General features: G+C 40.4%; 1 protein-coding gene across 2 annotated transcripts in view; it reads left to right on the top strand.

The window, feature by feature from the left end:
• Positions 1-21698, top strand: part of PAPPA2 (pappalysin 2) — a 245141-nt gene that overhangs the window by 135427 nt on the left and 88016 nt on the right. For both annotated transcript variants that reach the window (XM_081299707.1, XM_081299708.1), the window contains 2 exons: positions 14770-14905; positions 15108-15321. In XM_081299707.1, coding sequence (XP_081155833.1) covers positions 14770-14905; positions 15108-15321 — 350 coding nt within the window. The remainder of the gene's footprint in view (positions 1-14769; positions 14906-15107; positions 15322-21698) is intronic.

Below are 21698 nucleotides of genomic sequence, written 5' to 3'. Positions count from 1 at the left end.
TTGTTCTTCCTTTTAGTATAATTTAATCTTGATTTGATTCACAAATATGATTTGTATGCAGTGGACCAGAGACAAACTTATTGCACAAGTGAGAAACAGCAGTGCTGTAAAACATTAGTTTTGAAAATATCTTTCCAAAATCTTTCATTTGCTAAAATGCTACTTGCCCAATAAGAATTATATCATTGTAGCCCATATTTACTGAAGTAACATTTTCTGTTTTCATTATTTTCCTCTAATCTTGAGCCAGTAAGCCAAGAATATGAGTTTTCTTATATAGCATGAAGCCTGGATTCCTTTTTATTATTTATAATAATACACACATTTTGAAGTCATTTATGTTTTGCAAAGTGCATTCTCATAGACTATTTTATTTGCTCCCTACAATAGCCCTATGTGCTTGACAAGGAAAATGTTTTCCAATTTTACAGATGAGGAAAGTAAGAATCAAAGATTCAAAGGTGCTTTTTCTACATGACTTAAGTACAAAATGGAAAACCTAAAGCTCAAATTCAGTCCTCTGACTGGTCCTGTGTTCATTCCTCTATACTCTCTTGCCTCATACCATCAGCATTCATTAAACACCTGCATTATACCAAGCACCTCAGAACCAAGCACTGAGGATAGACAGGGAATGTGACTCAAACAAAGAGACAAATGTAGACTCTAAAGGTAAGGCTTCCTCCCTTTGTGAATTCCTTCTAAATCCTTGTAGGACCATGTTTCTATGAACTTAGTTTGTAGCATTTATTAAGTGTTTATTGTAAACTCTAGATACAGCAAAGGACGGGGGGGGGGGGGGGGGGCAGAAGCATTATTTCTTCCAGAAAGTGTTTTGAATGCAAGTAACATGGACAACAAATGAAACAATTTGAGAAGCAGACATGCAAGAGCTACTTGTTTGGTTCACAGGGAGCCCATCAACATATACAAGATCGTATGTTCATGTTTATTTTCATGGTTGTTCTAAAATGTCTTCAATTTAGAAAGGTCTCACTCAAGCTGGACTGGTTAGCAGTCCTAACAGAAACCACTACATGCTCACAGGGCTTTAAACACCAGGGTCTTCCATATCATTTACCCATTATGGACGTTTGCCTGGAAACCCTTGCTACATGAAGTCTGAAGCCTGTTAACTGTAATTTCTTTCTTTTTTTGTTTGGGTTCAACTAGATAAACACTGAGTATGATCTTAAGCAGAAAATGCAATTCATGTGTCATTTATTGGACTTAAAAGATGAGTATCCCTGACACTATGCAGGAAGGAAGAAATACCTATATTGAAATTTACTGTGTTCCAGATATTTTATTATTAATTCTCATAAAAATTATCTTTTAGAAATATAATTTTCTTCATTACTAAATGGCTATCTTAAAAATTAGAGATGATTAACACTTTAGATAACTTAAAATTCAAATTCAGTTTATTCCAAAACCCGTGATTCTTCCTCTCTATACCAGGGGTTGGGAAATATTTTCTGTGGAGAGCCAACTTAAGAAAATTTTGGGGTTCATGGGCCATACAATCTGTGTCACATCTACTTGACACTGTTGTCAGTATGAAGGTAGTCCTGGATAATAATGAACTAATATGGCTACGTTCTAATAAAATTGTATTTATGGACACTGAAGTTTGAATTTTATATAACTTTCACATTAATCATCTTATTTTTTTCAAACATTTGAAAATGTAACAATGACAAAAATATTATCTCATAGGCTATACAGGCAATGGGGTCAGAATGGGTTAGATCTAGCCCACAGGCAGTAGTGTGCTAAGCCTGGGTCTATATCATGTTTCCAATAAATGCTGTAAGGTATTTATGAATACTTATTTCCACACTGTGACAATGTCTACTTTTAATTCAATGTAATGAACACTGCCATATATAAACAATATACTGTAATATGGGGGATTCAAAGATAAATGAATTACCATCTTCATCTGTAAGGTGCATGTATGGCAGTAGACATATGTACACAAATATTGTAGAAGACAGAATGTCATAGGTTGTGCTGCAGGTACAGTAAAGTACAGAACAGACTCAAAAGACATGGCAACTAATCAGAAATAGGGAGGTAAGATAAAGCTCATGTTAGGCTGAGTTTTTCTATTTATCACATCTTAACACACACACACACACACACACACACACACACACACACACACACCACACTGCGGTCGTCATAAAATAGCTTTCGGGTTTTTTTTTTAGTCAGTTTTTTCACTGCTGTGACCAAAAGACCTGACAAGAACAATTTCAAGCAAGAAAAGTTTTTTGAGGGGCTTGTGGTTTCAGAGGTCTCCGTAGACAAACAGCTAGCTCCATTCTTTAGGGCTGTAGGAGAGGCAGATTGTCATGGTGGAAAGTGTAGTGGAGGAAAGTGGCTCAGGATATGACGATCAGGAAGCAGAGGGAGAGAGCCCTACTTTTCAGGGATAACACGCATACCCCAAAGGCTTGCCCCCAAGGACCCACCTCCTCCCCAGCCCCACCCTACCTGCCTACAGTTACCACCCTTGGTAGGGATTAATGCATTAAGTTAAAGGTTCTCATAACCTCTGAGCTTTCTTGAATTATCTAACATGAGTATTTTGAGGGACACCATAACATTCTATCCTGGCCCCCAAAAGCTCATGCCCATCTCATAGTACAAAATAGAGTCCTCAGTCTCAAAAGTTACAAGATTGCCCAAATTTCAAATCCAAAGTCTTCTCTGAAACTCAAGGCAAACTTTTATCATGAGCTCCCTTAAAATCAAAAGTTACATGTATGCAATATATAAAAGTAGAGAGTAAATATTTCCATTCCCAAAAAAGAGAAATAGAGGCATAGAAAGAAGGGATTGGACCAGAACAATCCAGCTGGGCAGGCAAGTCCTGCACCCTCGTAGGCAGCCCAGGGGTTTATTCAGCTCCACCCTATGGCTTTGCTTGTTGCAGTCCACACCAGTTTCCGTTGGCCTTCTCTGATTCCGGCAGCTTTTCTCAACAGATATTCCACAGTACTGGCCTTTCTTAATCTTGGGGGAGATCTCCACTGCAGCTTTGGCTTCTTCCTCACATCTCCTCACATTGCGCTCTCGGGGGCAGCTTGCAGGGATCTGACCCTGCTGTACTTTGCCTGGTCTCCAAGGCTTTCCTTTGAAATCTTGGTGGAGGCCTCCATGACCCCCTAACTCTAGCACCCTGCATTCCAGCAGAACCAGCGTCTTGGGCAGCCAAGGTCTGCCACCATGTTGAGCAGTAGCACAGCTTCTAGGGACCTTGGCTACAGCAGGCTCTGAGTGCTTGGATGGCTGAGCATGTTGAGAAAAACTTCCTGGGCACCACCACTTTCTTAGCCCCAGTTTTACTCACAGTTTCTGGCTAAACTGCACGTTTTTCAAATCTGTGAGATCTATTTTCCGCTCTTGGTAATCACAATAAACTTGGCTAAAAGCTGCCAGCAATATCCATGCCACCACTTGAATACTATGCTGCTTAGAAATTTCTTCCACCAGATTAAGAAGTCCATTGTCTTTAAATTCAGCCTCAGAGAAAGTCTGTGGACACAGGTAAAAGGCAGACAACTTCTCAGTCAGAATTTAACATAAATGGCCTCTAGTCAAATTACCAATACAGTTCTTCTCTGAAACCTTCTGACCCTACTCTTTACTGTGCACAGTCCTATCAGCATTCTGGTCTTCTGAGCTCCCACCAGAGTCACCCTTTAAGCTCCATTTACAACAATCTAAGCTTTTCTAGCTTGAGTCACTGAACTTTCCAAAATTCCTCCCACAAACTCCAAAAAGTTCCTAAAGCATCTGAACCACATGATCAGGTTAGACACAGTAACAACCCCACTTCTTGGTACCAATTTCTGTTTCAGTCAGCTTTTTCACTGCTGTGATCAAAAGACCTAACAAGAATAATTTTAAGGAGGAAAAGTTTGTTTAGGGGCTCATGGTTTCAGAGGTCTCAGTCCATAGACAGCTCCATTCTTCAGGGCTTGAACAGTGGCAGAACAGTGTAGGAATATGCCAGAATTTTCACATCTCCATAACTTCCTGGGTGGAAAATTCCTTTTTTAATTTTTCTGTAAATGTTTCTCCCACTTGGTTTCCCCAATAAATGCACACTTACCTCTGAAGATTTAGCTGAAGGACAGTTTCCTTTATAAAGCCTATTCTTTCTTGAACTTCCCTCCTGAACCCCAGCTGGCATAGTCAATCACTCCCCACTCAATGCACACGTATCATCATTTCTGCATACTTCACTGCTCTTGTCTGTCTGTCCCTCCTGTGAACTATATGGATCTTGTAGGAAGAGATCATGTGTAGTCCTGGAGCTATGCCCAGCACTGAGCAGAAAACCTACTTGTAATGTTCAAAATGTTGGGTAAATTAAGGAATAGATAATGAGATATTAGGTCTTAGCCTTGGCAATTGGGAGCATATTGATATTACTCAAGATGTAGAATAGAGGTGAAGATGTAGGACTGTGCCTGAGCTGGATTGAAAAGGAGAGGTGGCTGAGGTCCAGAATGGGGGAAAGCACCTTTATCCTTTGGATCTGGAATGTCCCCTCAAAGGCTCACACGTAAAAGCAAGGGCCCTGTTATAGTTTGGATATGAGGTGTCCTCCCAAAGGCTCCTGTGTTGATGCAGGCGTATTCAGAGGTGAAATGATTGGATTGTGAGAGTTGAAACCTAATCAGTCCATCCTAGGTTGATTGCACTGACTGGGTGGTAACTGTAGGCAGGTGGGGTGTGGCTGGAGGAGGTTGGTCACTTGGGGTGTGCCCTGTGAAGGTGCATCTTCCCTGTGACTGTGTGCATCCTCTCTCCCTCTCTGCTTCCTGACCCCATTGTGAGCTGAGCAGCTTTCTCCTCTTGGGCCCTTCCCCTGTGATGTTCTGCCTCACCCTGGGGCCAAAGTAATGGAGTCAGAGATTTATGAACTAAGACCTCTGATACTATGAGACCCAAATAAAATTTTCTTGCTCTAAGTTGTTCTTGTCAGGTATTTTGGTCACAGAAACAAAAAAGCTTACTAAAACTGTCCCCAGTGCTACAAAATTCTAAATTGGGGGTTTAGGCAATGATTGGATTGTAGGGCTATAACCTCATTGGTGGATTAATTCATTTGATGGATTAATAATTTGAATGAACTATTTTGTTGGGAACTGTAGGAAGTTGGGGCATGGCTGGAGGAAGTAGCTCACTGGAGGTGTTTTCTTGGGGGCTATATCTGTCTCTGCCCCTCTCCCTCTCCCTCTCTCCCTCCCTCCCTCTCTTTTCTTTTTTCTTCCTGGCTACTGTGAGTTGAGCAGCTTTCCTCTGCCATATCCTTATGCCATGATGTTTCTGCAGTGGAGCTGTCCATCGATGAACTGAGACCCTAAAACCATGAATCAAAATAAATCATTCCTCTTTTAAGATGTTCTTGTCAAATAATTTGGTCACAGCAGCAAAAAACTGACACAGAACTTTTTTTTTTTTTGCAAATTTCTAAAAAATATGGAATATAGGTTGAATAAAAAAACACAGTCAAAGGGACACTTTCAAGGATAGGGAGAATGAATGGTTCTCTTCGATTGTGTCAGGTTGGTTTCTTCAGAGTGAGCTCTGAGGCTGAGTTGAGCATGCAGGGTAATTGTAAAGGAGGAACCTAGGAATCAACATCTAGGGGAAGGAAGGAAAAGAACTGTGAGCCGTGAATGGGTGAAAAAAGAAGGTGAGCAAGCTCAGCTACCCCTCCTAGAACAAATATAGAGGACCACAAAGGACTAGGCAGGAGTAAGTGGGAAAATGCTGCTTGCCATAAGGTCCTTACATTATTCATAGGATAGTAATGTCATTTGAATGTATATTAGAATAAGTTGGAGATATATTATAATCTCTAGAATAATCACAAAAAGTACACATAAAAACAAATAGCTGTAGGCAAGAAATCCAAAGAGGGGATTAAATGGAATAATAAAATAACTCGATTCAACCACAATAAGGCAGGAAAAGAGCCAAAAATAAACAGCAGATGGATCCGAGAGAACATGAGTACTTAGATGGCAGACTTAAGCCCAACCATATCATTAATTCTGTTAAATGTAAATTGTCTGAGGATGCCACAAAACAGGCAGAGATTGTCAGATTATATAAAATAAAAACAATTAATGTTGTCTACAAAAAGTGCACTTTAAATATTAAAGACATGCTGATTGAAAGTAAAAGGGTAGAAAATGATGTACCATGTAAACTCTAAGCCCAAGATAGTTCACGTGGTTTAGTAATATCTGACAAAATAGAGTTCAAAACTGAGCAGCCAGAGAGATAAAGAGGGAAATTTAATAAGGATACATAGTCAATTTATCAGGACATAATAATCTTGTTATAAAAGGAAGCACTTAAAAACAGAACTTCAAAATAGATGAATTTAAAATTGAGAGAACTGATGGAAAAACAGCCAAATTCATAATCAGAACTGGAATTTATCATCCATTTTCTAGTAAATGATAAGACAAGAACACAAAAGAAAATCATGAGAGATGTGTCAGGTTTCAATATCACCATACAATGTTTTGGCCTCATTTACATTACAGAAATACTCTACTGAACAACTGTGGCAGGTGAATATTACATTTCCCAACACTGGACATATGCTGGATCATAAAACAAGTCTCAATAAATTCATAGTGATTGAAATCATATAGATCTTGGTGTTTGATAATGTTTTTTTCTAAATTATACATTAATTGTGCCCATAATTTTGACATATAGAGCTTTCAGCATCATTTGGTTATAAGTATGTTGTAAAAACTCATCATTTCTTTTTAAAACCTGTTGGAGTTTAATTTTATTTGTTTGTTTGTTTCCAGCATGGATTTTTCAGAGCATAACAACTGTGCCAGTTGTGACATTATTAGAGGGTGTTTTTTTCCTCCTCCCTTTGGTCCTTTATTTTATTAGGAAGCACTTCAATGCTGAATCTTTATTCATTCAGAAGTTAAGGACTATCCACAATAAAATGTGCATTCTGCATCAGATCATGAAAAAGCATCTGCCACTTTTACTAATTTTCTCTGTATATAATTATAAACAAAATCATCTACAAAGTTCTTTCCTCCATTCTCTGTTCCTTGCTCCTTCCCTGTCTTTATTTTTTCATTTTTTTCTAGTTTGACACCTTTTTTGTTTTTAATTACTGACAAATTAAAATTCCATGTGTTTACCTGGGTGCGATGGCACATGCCTGTAATCCCAGTGGCTCTGGGATTGACTGAAGGATCACAAAGCCAGCCTCAGCAACGGCTAGGCACTAAGCAACTCAGTAAGACCCTGTCTCTAAATAAAATACAAACTAGGGCCAGGGATGTGGCTCAGTGGTTGAGTGCCCCAAGTTCAATCCCTGGTACCCCCTGCCAAAAAAAAATGCATGTATTTACAGTGTGTACTTGATATGTATATACGAGTATACACTGTGAAATGATTACCACAATCAAACTTTTATAAGTGAGTTCTAACACTGGATTAAAGAGGAGGATATCTAGTTACACTTCAATTTCAAATAAACAGTGCATGATATTTTAGTATAAATATTGATCAATACTATATTATTTACTACGTAAGTAGCATATCTTCATGTAATATTTGTGCAAAGTAATATTAAAAATCCATTGTTTATCAGATATTCGAATTGAAGTAAACATTCTGTTTTTTGATTTGTTTGTTTTTACTAAGCCTAGAACTCTTCTAATTTTTCTTTAGTCAGTCAGATGCTAATCACTTATTCAGCAATGACCACAAATGTCTCAGGAATTATCCAGATTTTATTGTTTAGCAAAAGAGAAACAGTCACATGTGGAAGGCAGTTAGGTGTCCAATCATTACTTTGGATTTTTTTTTTTAAGATAGGTGAAAATACCCTCTTTTAGAGAAACTTATCTAACAATATTATTTATCTGAACTTTCAGTCTCCTATAGAAAGGGAACAACAAACTAGTAAGTGGTTTCAAAACTGGAAGAAAATGTGCACTTTAAAAACAATACTGCAAACTCTGCTTTTTACCATGAACTGGTCAAGTAACCTTATATAATTCAGGTAATTTCTCTGGGTTTGAGTTTTCTTTAAGTTTCTTTCAAATGTGGTGTTTAGACTGGATGATTCCTTCCAGATCTGCATTTAAACTTACCCTTGATAGTGAATTTTTAAGAGAAACTAATAAATGAATATGATAAATAACAGTCATCAACTACTAACTGCTAAGGGCAAGGGTGATGCTATCAAGCGATTTAAAGCCTGTTACTTCACAATGTCATTCCCAGAAAGCTTGTTGGAAGTATAAGGTCTCAGCTCTACTCACGCAGGATCTGCATGCTAACAAGATCCTCAGTGAGGTGTGTGTATGTTCACTGTGCGATGCACTACTTCTAGGGATGGTTTTCTTAGCATTCAGTGAAATAATTGATTTTCAAATGCTCCCAAATTCCCTCTAATTCATCAAGAGAAAATTAAGTTGAGTACAGAATTCTCTGTTTAAAATGGCAGAAAATTTTCTTAGGTATATTAGAATTTTTTTCTATATGCATGATTGAAATTTCTAAAAAAGTTCTCGTTCTTTGAAGATTTTTCAAAGAAAAATATTCTGTTGTTCTGAACATTGACATTTTTGGATACCTGCCTTCCCTGGGAATCTCAAAAAAGCAAAGAGATGACTACATGTATGTGATTTTCACATATATCAAAACCTAGCCTAGTACACTCCAAAAGTCAATGTCACCATGGCTGAATAGTTTATTCCCCAAGGGTAAAGCTCTGGTTTCCCCTTTCCTATTTGATTGCTACTAATCTCATTCTTCATTGATTTTACATGGAAACTTTTGCCAATCCCAAACATGGCAGTTTCACAGCTATTCAGGAAGGACACTTGCTTCACCCAGCAATGCTCTCATTCCTCCCTCACTTATACATTCTTGTTCCAAGAAGACCTTCTTCAGTTGTTTTCCATAGCATTATTTTTTCTCAATTTCAGGCTTGTTCTTAAATGTGGTTTCCCCACAATTCAGGATCTGAATGAAGATTTGCATGCAGAATTCCCCTGAGATCAACATCTGTGGGTGCTGAGGTAGCCTTTCAAGTTGTCTTACCCTGTCGACCGTCGCCACTACTACCAAAAGACATCTTCTTTCATTAGACTTGACTGCCCCCCCCAACACCCACTCCAGGAAAATGCAATGACCTTGCATATGGAGGTCATTTTCCAGAAAGAGACTTTGCTGTGACCTGAGTGGCACGAAAGAAGGGGTGGGGTGTATCACATCAGAGCATCCACTTGGTCCTCTCCCCTTCTGACCCTCTTCTGAGTCCCAGAAACTTCTAACAGAGTCTCTGTAGATTTAGTCTTGGTGTCTAAAATGATGGTTTGCTCTTAGAAGGAATTGAGGCAATCATCAGATTTGATCCAAGCCTCTTAACTGGCAAAAAACACATTTTTAATGTGTACCCCTGGACAGCGAGTACAGGCCTTAACAATGGGAACCTCTTCGTTCCACAAAATAACAAGTCGGTGCTATTTTGCTGCTCATGATATTTACAGCCTTATCTGAACCATGAAAGAAAAACGCAGGAGATCATCTGGGCTTTGATTAACTCAGAGAGGCAGGGCTTAGACATGGGGAGGAAGTAGTCAAAACTCCCCATGCCATTTGACACATCCTCCATATAAATACAGCCAAGATGACATGAAGACAAGAAGTTGGTTGCCTCTCAGCCTTTTTCCCTCAATTAGATTTGGACTTTAGGGGAGAGCCTTTGAAACTCTGGGAATCAGTCTTCACCTTGTCAAAATTTCTGAATTCCACCCAGTTGACAATATTATTAGGTCATGCTGGGCACAGTGATTCCAGTGGCTCAAGAGGCTGAGACAGGAGAATCATGAGTTCAAAGCCCAGCCTCAGCAATAGAAAGGTGCTAAGCAACTCAGTGAGACCCTGTCTCTAAATAAAATACAAAATAGGGTTGGGGATGTGGCTCAGTGGTTGAGTGCCCCCTGAGTTCAATTCCCAGTACCCCCCAAATATATATTATTAGATTGAGACATGAATTTGGCAATATTTTATATCCTTCCACCTATCAAAAAAGCATTTAATGTTTTAACCAATAGTACAGGTATTCTTAATCTGATTTCTGGAGACCCTAATTGAACCACAAATGGCTTTTAAAGTTATCTCCCAGCTCCCTAAAACTGTATAAAGCTGTTAGTTAAGTGTCTACATGAGTTCATTTTGGGGGAAAGAGAGAGGTCTCAAAGGTCAACACATTTTCTAAGGAATCTATGCTGTCCTGCTCACCTCAAATTAAGAACAGTGGTGCAGTCAGAAGAATGCAAACCTTAAAATGGGAAAACCAAGTTTCTTCCTTCCCCTCTAGCATTTGCCCTGGCAAAACAAACAAACAAACAAACAAACAAACAAACAAAAACACTTCTTTTTGAGAATCTTTGTTTCCACTTCTATAATACAACCTTTTTATCCTGAGGATAAAAACGCTCAACTCAGAATAAACCCTCATGAGCCCCAGGAGCCAGTGGGGGCTCAGGCAAAGCACGGTCTGCAAAGGGAAGTCAGGCCGCCTGTTCTCTGCTGGCCCAGGGCCTTGCTTTCCCTCTGGAATCAGGAAGTGCCACAGAAGAGTAAAAATGGAAAAGCACAGGAAAACAGCAACCCAGTCACTAACCAAAAGCATTTTAAAACCTCAGTGAAAATTCTTTTCAAGTTTGTGGTATGCTTTTAGGGTCTGCTATCCAGTGACCACCACAAAGGGTGACCTGGAAGTTGACATGCTTGACTTGGGAGCATATCAAGTGTATCGTGCCCAGCAGGCAGCCTAGAGAAGGATTTCTTAAGCCCAAACCGTTCAGCATTAGAGAGATACTCTTTCAACCTTACCCTTCTCCAGTGGCCAGCAGTCAGATGGAGTGGTTAATGTGCAGTCTTTGAATGAAAAAGCAACTTAGTGTGTGGGGCTGGCTTTCCCCACTATCAGTGTCTTTCTGTCTCTCTGTGGTAGATCTGTCCATCACCAACTTCATCATATCTAATATCTTTTTCTTTCTCTATAATATGTATCTATCCATCCACCCATCTCTTATATTTCTATAATTTATCTCTGTTTCTACATAAACTATCTAGATCTACCTAATTTTCTCTTTATCTAGTCTACTTCTCTATCTCCTTAGAAACTCTATCTTTTCCTATATATATATCATCTATATCTACCTATCTATATCTATCATCCATCACTGTCATCTTTCTGCTCTGTGTTTTCTCTTTGTTTCAAAATACATTGTGATAGGTTTACTGAGTTGATTTCACTGACAATCTCTCTATCTTGGAACAATTTCTTATACTTTAGAACTGTTTGCTTTTCTGAGAGACCTGATATGTATTTATGCATTTTCTTCCTTGTAAGAGACATGATCAAATCAATTTTATATTGCCTATGTAACCTATGGTGTAGTCCCCTTGTTAGAACAAATATTGAAAGGTGAAAGATAAAACTAGCAATGCTTTTGACTTTCTAGCATTCTGGATCTTTCACATACCTGGTCTGAACAGTCCCTGTTGTACTTCATGTGAACTTGGTCCTGGAGGGGATAGCTATGCAGAATCACACATTGAATGTGATCAGAGGATGTCACCCTTGCAGTGGCAGAGGTGATATGGAGGTAGAATAGTAGTGCTTCCTGTTGCCAATTGTTCTACTCCTGCTACTACTTGTCTTTCATGTCTAAGAATGTAAAATTCACTATTTCACATAAAGTGAAAATACTCCAGGCTACTAACATATTCAAATAGTTGTGACTTGACTCTTTAAATATCTTTAAATAAAGAATATACTTCTAATTTTCTAATTCCACTATCAATTCTGGAAGTTTCTATGTCTCTAAGCACAGCAAACTAGAAATTTTCTAAATTTCTCTAATTAACAGAATCATATATAAAATGTATTTTATATATTCCATTTATAAAATAGAGATACATAATATACTAAGAACTTCAAATATTGACAGTTTCTATGAAACCAGAACCTGAAGTTCACATTTCACATTTCCACAGTCCACATTTCCACAAGTGGTAACTGAACAAAGCAGAAATAAAACTTTTTAACATATACATTCAGAAAAGTATAATTCTCTATATTTCAAAACATGAAAATGTTTAATTTTAAAATATTGTCCTTTCACTTTTTCTTTTTACAAAGCAAACTAGGTGAAAAACATTGTATAAAAATCATCTAACACTAGACCTTACTATGCCATAGGCGTGCCTCCCTTGCTCTCACACAGTTTCATCTAGTCTTCATAGTAACTGTGTCAAATAGGTAGTCTCTTTCTCAGTTATGGGGAAACAAAGAAACCTCAGGCTCATACAGGAGAGGTGGATCACTCAGATTTATCCAGGTGGTAGAGATTAATCCAAGAGCCACATGCAGGTCTTCTGCCTGGCCAACTCCCTCTGGTCGGTAGCTTTGCTTCATTCCTCTTTCCTCTGCTTGGACTGGTGATGCACGTATGTGCAGATTCAGGCTAATCTATGCTTGGAGATGCCAATTGTTGTGTGAAAAAATTTTCAGTTTCTTGTGCTTCTAGTTGCTGCTGCAGGGCATACTTGGGGTAAGAATGAACTGCAGTTTTCTTTCCTATGTCACTGAGGGAGGAAATATCCAAGACTCAGCATCCCATAACTTGATCAAGCTCTTGTCCTTCCACTTTGTGTAGCCTGACTTGCCTTGGCTTGCATGTGCTTTGGAAGTCCCACCTGTGGTTTTCCTACTTAAGCCTCTTCCCACAATCCATGGCACAGAGACATTGCCATCAGGAGCAGCCTCTGAGTTTCAAGGGTGTGGTATTCAAAAAGCCTTAGAACACAGGGGGCATTGCTAGGAGATGCAACAGGGGTTGGAAGCTTTGGGCACAGGCTCTCAGGACAGAAATGCTCACAACATGAGACCTGCCTCTGCTAAGTAGTTTCAGTGGGTGGCATTTACTTGGGGCCCAACAGAGGCTGGGAAGACTGAGCTCTCCTGTTCCTGTTGAGGCCACCCCCTCTTTAGGTCTGAGGCCTATTGAGGGAGACCCACCAGGTGCTTGTTTGGATTCAGTCTGTTCCTGGCTCAGGAAATGACCCAGAACTTTCTTCTAGTGCTCAGGTCTCTTTTGTGGTATATGAGAAGGAAGAGGTTATGGGAGTTCCCAGGAGGCTTTGATGTCATTTGCTATTGGAGTGGAGAGCATTGCCCTGGGCACCTGGTTTCCTTGGGGTGCTTTCATGTCTAGCCCTCACTCAGACAGGGACAGAGGACTTCCTATTGGACCCTATAACCTATGGGTCTGGATGCTTCTGAAGTTATGAAGGAATATTTATTACTTCAAAGAGGGAAAATAAAAAGAGTATAAAAAGCGTGTGTGGCTGGTCTTTCCCTTGAGGAGGAGAGGAAGAAGGGAGAACTGTGCTGTCTTGACCACTGCAAATCATAAAACCACTCTGATTAAGTCATCAGTGCAAATGGACACTAAAAACACATTGCCAAGATTCAGGGGACACCAGTCTGTGGACGAGAGGGAATTCTCAATAAAGTGGAAAATGTGTTTTACTCTTCTGCTCCCTACTTTAGAGGAGGTCCCTGCCATTAGAAGCAGTGTTCTGTTTTCACACTGAAAACAAATTTCCTGAGTACCTGATAAAAAGCCAAACAGATGCATACAGAATTTCATTAAAATCCTTATTCTATTAATATAACATCCATGTGACACCAGGGAAAAATGGCACTATTCTCTACAGAAATCAGGGGAAACACGCAGGTATAGAAAACAAAAGTAGAACTGTTGCATCAAGAAAGTCCATTGGGGAAAATGAGCACTGAACTCCTAGGAGTGGCTTGTGGAAAGGCTCTATTCCATCCTCGAACCTCTAAGATGTTTACCTTTCTATTAAAAGATTCTCAGAGACAAAATTTTCATAGTTTACTTTGAAAGTCTGTTATAGTATTAATCGACCTAACCATCTAGGAATAGTCCTCATAAATTATAACAAAGTAGTTCTATGTCTCAGCGTGGGTTTATTTTCCAGGCAGGGACAGGGTGGATGAGCATGGGACACCAGGACAATTTCATAAAAATAAGGAGTTTGTCAGGCTTTAATCTCAGAACCAATCGCCTGCAGAAGCCTCCTTCCGTGTCATAGTTCACATGGTGACTTACAGGTTCTGAGAAACATTGGTGGTGGGAGGGAGGGATAGAGAGGGAGATGGGGAAGGATAGCAAGGTGTGGCCGTGCAGCACACATGGTAGTTCAGAGCCAGTTGGCTTGCTAACTTGGATATTGGCTCAGTGATCTCCTGGTCCACTTCTCTCACTTTCCTGAAAAGGAGAAATTTAGGGCTCCGTGGAGTTTATTATCTCCAGCAAGCTTGTCTTTGAGTGATCTTTTTGGGAAATTTAAAGAATGATGGGTCTAAGTAAAAAAGAAACAGTTATGGTAAAAGGTAGTTCCAGAAAAAGGTAAATAGGATGCTTAGAAGCTGAAAATTATCTTCTTTCCATTTCATCTTGACTTTGGGTGTGACCTTGGATGCTCTTCTGTGCCTACTCCATATTTTTCCCATTTGTAAAGGAGAAGAAATCTCTTACTTTATAAATGGTGAACCATCTGAGAAGAAAAGAGATGACACAGCACATGCCTTGATTGCCACAGAAATAATGACTCGTCCATATATGTGCTTATGCCCAGGTCTGTTTCAATAGACCAGGAGTTGCCGCAGCAATTTTCATTTTCTTGACATCTGATGGCCTGGCCCCTGGGGAGCATCAGCGGCCAACAGTGACCCTCTACCTGACTGATGTCAGTGGAAGCAACCACTTTCTTGGTGAGTCTGAGAATAGTCCATTTAGAGCCACTAGAGAATGATCCATTGATCCAGGAGTTGGCTTGATGTCTATCTCCAAGGTTGTTCAGGAGCGTGCCTGCCTCACACAGCTATGGAGAGGATGGAACGGACATAGGTGTGGAAAGATGGTGCTGGCTGAATGGCTGGAGGGATTATTTCTCATCTCCTTATTTCTCTTCAGGAACCTATCAACTGTCGTGCCAGCATAACCCACTGGTTGTCAATGTGAGCCATCACACAAATGTCCTCTCCCACCGTACCACGTCCATGCTGCTGAACTTCTCATCCCCACTGGTGGGCATCTCCGCAGTGGCTCTAAGGACATCCTCCCACATCAGTCCTTCAGTTCCTGATAACTGCATGGCAGAGCATGAGGGGCAGAATCAGGGACAGAGGTACCAAGTCCCCTTTCTTCCTTTGTCCCCTTTTTCCTGTGGCTATGAAGTACTGTTACCCTTTAGGGGCACAGTGTTGTGTACACAGTGGCTGCTTGATATTAATATCCTAAAATGGATTTAGAAACTACTACAAAGTCCCCAGGAACTAGCAAAGAATAATTTGTAGAAGGTACATATGGGTTTTAAATTTTTCTGTTCTTTTCTTAGCTGAGCTTAATTTTTGTGTAAATATTTAACATCTTTACAAGGTCTTAACATCTTTTTTACATATAAAACCACTAACTTCAAATCAACATTGTTATAAACTGCCAAAAATTCTTTGCCAAAAACTCAATGTTCCCTAAGCAATGTATATTGTTCCACCTGCTCCCACCTGGGCAGTGTAGACAGCCAGTTTAGCAACTACTAGCTAAAACATGTCACACAATTATTTAGTGTTACCTATGGGGGGAAAAAGAATATATTCATGTGTCTGTCTGTGGACATCTGTGATCGTCACCCTCTACACATACAAGGGTCACTGAATTCTAGTAGTAGCTTGTAGGAGACTACTTCACAGCACTGGCCTGCCCAAGATCAGGGGTAGGGAGAATACATACAACAGTCTACACTGCGATTGGGGTTGACTCATCTCATCAGTGATCAGAAGGGAACTGAAGGTAGCAGGGTTCATCCCCTCAGAAGGAGATGAGATCGCCTACTTTCCACTAGGTGATGGGGATCCTAATCACAGATGCTGGTGTTTCAGGTGGTACTCCATGACTGAGTCGAGTACCACTGTGCCCATTTGAGGAACACCAGGAACCTGGTTGTGAGAAGAATGGGGAATAGGTAGCACAAGAGTATCTTGGTTATGTATTGCGCCAAGGCAAGTTCTATCAAAATTTAGTGGTCTAGCATACACATGTTATCTCACAGTTTCTGGGGGTGAGGAATCTAGATGCAGCTCAGCTGGGTGCCCCTCACTTGGGGTCTCTGATGATGCTGCAGTCAAGCTGTTGGCCAAGTCTTGCTGCTACCTGGGGCACTGGAGAATTCCCTCCCAAGCTCTCGTGTGGAGCTCTTGGTAGGCCTCAGAAGATCCCCACCCATGGTCCCTCACATAGGTGTTGGCAGTTGGCATTATCACTCAGCTGTGGCTCAGTTCCTTGTCATGTGGGCCTCTCCGTAAGCTGTCCAGTGTCTGAGACTTGAAAGCAAATGATCCAAGAGAAAAAGTAAGCCCCAGAGGGTGAATGCATGATAGACTGCCCAGAAGGGAAGCCACAGTCTTTTTATAACATGAGATGGAATTGACAGCTCATTACTTCTGGCATATTCTATTCATTACAAATGAGTCAATGAGTCTATCCCATACTCAAGGGAAAGGGTTTTCACAATGCACAAATCACTGAGGACCACCTTAGAGGCTATCTATCATGTGAAGTATTAGTAGTTTGTGTTAGTTGAACACTTACTATGTGCCAAGTATTGTTCTAAGTACTGGGAGAGAAACAGTACGGGACAGAGCCTGGATACTGGGCATTGTAACATTATCTGGTTCATCTGCAACTTGTAAGTTTTCTTAGTGAGAAAACACCTTTAAACATTCACACAAAAATGTCGACTATTAAAATAGCATTGCTTATTAGAGTTATTGCCTCTTTCTCATGTGATTTCAAATTATTTTCTCTACTGGCTTTACCTCTGGCCTTGAGCCATGCAAAATGTCTTTCAGGTCCCTGAAGTATGTGTTCTTGATGAGCTTCGCACACAATGTTCCCACTTTCTGGAATGCCTTCCAGTCCTCCTTCACTGCAGCTCCTCAGGTTCACCTTCTGGAAAGTTTTGGCAACTCCCTGTTTCCATAGGACATAATATATAACTCCAACTCTACAAAAGCGGCTGTCACATTGGGTGGTCGCTATTATTTACTTCTTGTTCTTTCCCGTTAGCCTATGAGCTCCCTATAGTGAGAGTTCTGTTTAGTATCTCTCGGTGATTAGAAGAGGGCCTGTCACATAGTAGGTACCAGAAACTGTGTGTTCCATGATAGTTGCTGATTTTAAATGCTCTGTGGAACAGAATGGAGCAAGCAAAGTAGAAGACACAGCTGTAGACATGAAGGACAAGAATCCCCCTCAGCATCACAGCTGTGAAATGTCAACAAAGACATTGATTAATTGTGATCATTGCTGTTAGTTCTTCACTTATTTTCATGTGGCACTGTGGGAAAATAAGTTTTGTATGCATGCATGCAAACCAGTGGAAATAGAATATGATTCTCCAGTTTACACTGAGAGTATCTGGAATGCGTAAGTATTTCCAAACCACATATGACAGACAGGAGCCATGCAAATTGGCTTTTCCCTCTCAGCCAGCAGATGAGTGCAATATAGTGAATTTTTATACACAAGAAACCTAATAAATCTCATATATTTTGTCATTTAAAGTTTGACTCCTTATGTACTTTTGAAAAACAGAAGTCTTTTTGTAGCCTTGTATCAATTAGTTTTAAATGTAGGTATGCCATAATATGAAACTCTCAAAATTTGCACACAGCTACCTCTTTTTTACCCCGTGACCTGAATTTCATTAGTAATTCCATGGGTGGGGAAGATGCCTGGGTACAGAAGATGTGTTGTTTACTTTGTATTTAATTATTAGTGACTGTTGCTCTGTCCCTCCTTTAACATTGCATCTTTAACCAACCTGACTGACCTACAGAATCTCAATGGCACGCCAATAAACATAGGTCTGGCGCTTCAGTGACAGTCATATCTTTGCCTTGGACAAAGTAATTTCTCCCTTCCCATTTAGATACTAACAATTCAGAAAAATTCTTCACTAAACCAAAATCCAACCTGGCCATGAGAATATCTCTGAGGGTTTCCTCCTGATTGCAAAAATGTATTAAATTAAGAAACATTGTTGGAACCAAAGCATATACTTGTGTTCTGAAAAGAAGAAAAGTCAAGTAAGGAATAGAGAGATGCGGAAAGAAGAGAGGGAAATAAGTCACTCCTTCTTCATTTCCTTGCCCCTTTGGCTGTTTTGATTTTTAGGTGGACAGTGGGATCATTTATTTAGATGGGCAGTCTGAGTTGCAGCCAAGTCCAAGGAGAAGCAGACCAAGACATTAGGGTTGGATCATTTTGAATCTGTCATCTCTACCAGGCATCCATGTCAGAAAATCCACCAGCAACTGCTCTCTGTGATCTTGGGTGAGACAGAATCTGGGATGGATACGATTAAGAATTAAGGCTATAGAAGTAGATTAGGTTATGTGGAGATTTGGAAGGAATGAAGGGGAAAGGACGAAAGGAGAAAGGGAAGGAGGGAAGGAAGGGAGAACCCCTTTGGCTCTGATGTGTCTTGGTCTTGTTACCCACTTTGTTGGATAGTTGTCCAGTTTATGGTCTACTCCACTGACCATGAATCCCAAGAATTTCGAAAATCAAACGTGGTGTTTCTGATTTGGGCTCCTATGCTCAAGAAGAACTCAAATCATTCTTACTCACCTACCATTTCCAGCTGTACCTATTTGCGGAAAGATCCTGCACAATCTGCATAGTGTTAGCACCAGACAGACTTTTAAATATCTCGGATGAGTTCTTTGAGAAGTGGAAACCATCTTTTTTGTTAATGTATTGGGATTTGGAGCGCTTCTGATAAAGAATCCAGGCCACTTGTGTGTTAATTTACTTACAGGAGTGGATTGGTTTGCAGATAATCAGGACTCTTCATTTTCTACTTTAGAAATTTACAAGGTCAAATCTAGAAGAACTGACCAATAGGAAATTGCTGATGGATATGAGGCGTCTCCTACAATGGGATTTTGTTCTTCCAGTCACATGAATACTTTGGAAAAACTGATGGTTACTCCTCTGACCTGTCTTATGGCATGTTCACAGGGTCCCCAGTGCTGGGTTGCTGGAGGTAAAGCCCTTTCCAGGTCCTGGCTGATGACAGTGGCTGAAGTGTCTGTGATTACTCTTCTCCTTACAACATTTACACTTTCCCTTCTGTTTACCCAGATTTCTCTAAGTGCAAACATCATGCTTCTTTTAAATTTTCCTCACATTTCAAACAGCTTTTGTTTTTTCTAATTTGATGTAACACAGTTAGGTGTAAAACTTTTTGCAACGGTTGGTCTTTATTAGGATCCTACTTCTTGCCAAACCTTTTGCCTCCTTAAATGCTTTTGGCTTTGAATTCTACTGTGTCTGGAATGAAAATGTCCATCTCTGCTTTCCCTCTGTTTGTATTTGTTTGATGAATATTTGCCTTTCTTTTATTTTCAACCTTTCTTTATCTTCACTGCCAATGAGCCCGGGGCACATTGCTTCACTGCACTGTTTAGAGAGATAGTAGTAGCGTGTAAAACTAATCCACAACTTTATTCTGAAAATTTATCTCATGAGCCTTAAGTGTCCTTTAGGGCTCTGTAACACTGTTGCCTTTGGGATGTTTATCTCCCAGGATGCAATGGCTTTTGTCAGTGGCTGTACACCCCCACTCTCCCTCTCCCTGCCTCACCAAGACCGAGTAAAGGGAGGGTGACACTGATGAGAATAATGGATAGAGAACAGATCTCAGACAATAAAAAGCAGTTCTCGGTGTTCTGTTCTTTACAGCCGCCAGGGAATGAAGAAAGAATGACTTGTTTACCTCTCTTAGTAAGGAGGAGAGGGTAGGAGAGAGAAGCAAAGGTACGCCTTCTTTCCTTTAGAGAAATCCATTCTTGGTTTCTCCCCTTCAGAAAACAAATGTATACTTTGGTGTCCAATGATGTTTCTGAGTTTTACTCTAATAAATTTTGCAATGAAGAAGACATTCTTATAGATTCTAGCTCTCAGGTTTGGTTTTGGGTATTGATAAGAGTTTCATATTTTTCAATTTTGCTGATCTTTGAGTAGGAAGCAGAAGTTATTGTATTATTGTGCGGTTAACTGAAAACAACACACCTGGAGTTGTAGAACATTCTAGCATCAAGAGGGAGCAGCACCAATGGCAGTTTCCATGCTTTCCCCCTCCTTATTTATTTTTTAGTCATCCTCCTTTTAGAAGGGGTGCCAGTTATTCATCAATCTATTGACTCTCAGCTCCAAATCTACCCCTATCGCCCGCCTTGCAATACCAGAGCTGAGTTTTGCTAGTGTTTATCCTTTGCCAACCAGGGCCATATTTCTTAAGCATGTTTTGAGTATGAGAGGAAGGGGCTCTCTTCCTGGCTTCTTCTTTTTGTGTGTGTGTGTGTGCTGCTTCTCTTTTGCTGTGGTGACGTGTTCAGCCAGTGGTGCACATGACACCTACAGCTGAGCTCCACGCCACTTAGGCTTCCAAGGCATTTGTTTTGGTTGACTTTTCTTTACAATCAACCAAAGATCGTGGCTGGATCTATTGTGATGTCACTGTGTGCCATAGATTATTAGCATCCCATGACCCATCAACAAGGAACTCCTCAGTACTGTACTTAAGCCCAAAGCCGCAGCCAAACTGATCCCCAAATCCCATCTCTGTGAATGTCTCCTGCCACCATTTCAGGACACAATAATTAGAATAGGAAAGGTTTAATGTAGTTAATAACTAGCAACAGGGGATTAACTCCTAAGGGGTAAAGAAAACTCTAAAGAATAGAGGAATAGTTGGAAAAGGAAACAATCTTAACTTTAGAAGATTAGAAGAGTATCAAAGGAAAGAACAAACATGGAAGAGGCTCTCCATTCCAAGATGGGATTTAGTTCTTGTTGGAGAGGGTGTGTGGCACAGTGGATGTAGAGAAGTCTGCTGGGTTTCTGCAGGTTGGAGCTGGCAGTCAGGAAACCACCCAGTGGGCTGCAGCTGAAAGCTCATTACAAAGCTGCATTATGGGGAACTATTGGAACTTGCTGAGCAAGAAAACTGCCATTAGGATGTAGCTAAAACTTTCTGGGAGGCACATGGGGCACTGATAAAACTTGATGAGAAGGTACCCACAGGGGTCCACTGAGACTTGTTAGGGAGACAGTGGCTGCTGGTGGAACTTGTAGAATGTGCAGGGTATACTGTGCCTTATTAGGTGGTAAACACAACTGGCTACTCCCCTACAGGACTGCAGGTTGGGTGCTGTGGAAGGGAGGGGTGGAAAGCCTCACAGGTATGAAGAGAGGAACTCTTGCATCAACAATGTCTCTCCAGTGCTGGCTCCCAGGTAAGCTCCATGCTGGCTGTCAATAGAAACGGTAGCATGGTCTGTCTCTAGTGTTACAGAGTAGGGCAGTGAGGTGTGGATTTGGAACTGAGCAGCAAGAAGTTGATAACTGGCAGACAGTCTTGTCAAATAGCCAAGAAGGAAATCCTCTTTCATCTGCCTTTTGCTCAAGATAGGATTTCCTTTAAGTTCCTGGGCTTAA

The sequence above is a fragment of the Spermophilus citellus genome, assembly GCF_964194105.1.
Source record: "Spermophilus citellus genome assembly, chromosome: 6".
NCBI lineage: Eukaryota > Metazoa > Chordata > Mammalia > Rodentia > Sciuridae > Spermophilus > Spermophilus citellus.
This window is presented reverse-complemented; position numbering and strand designations above follow the sequence as displayed.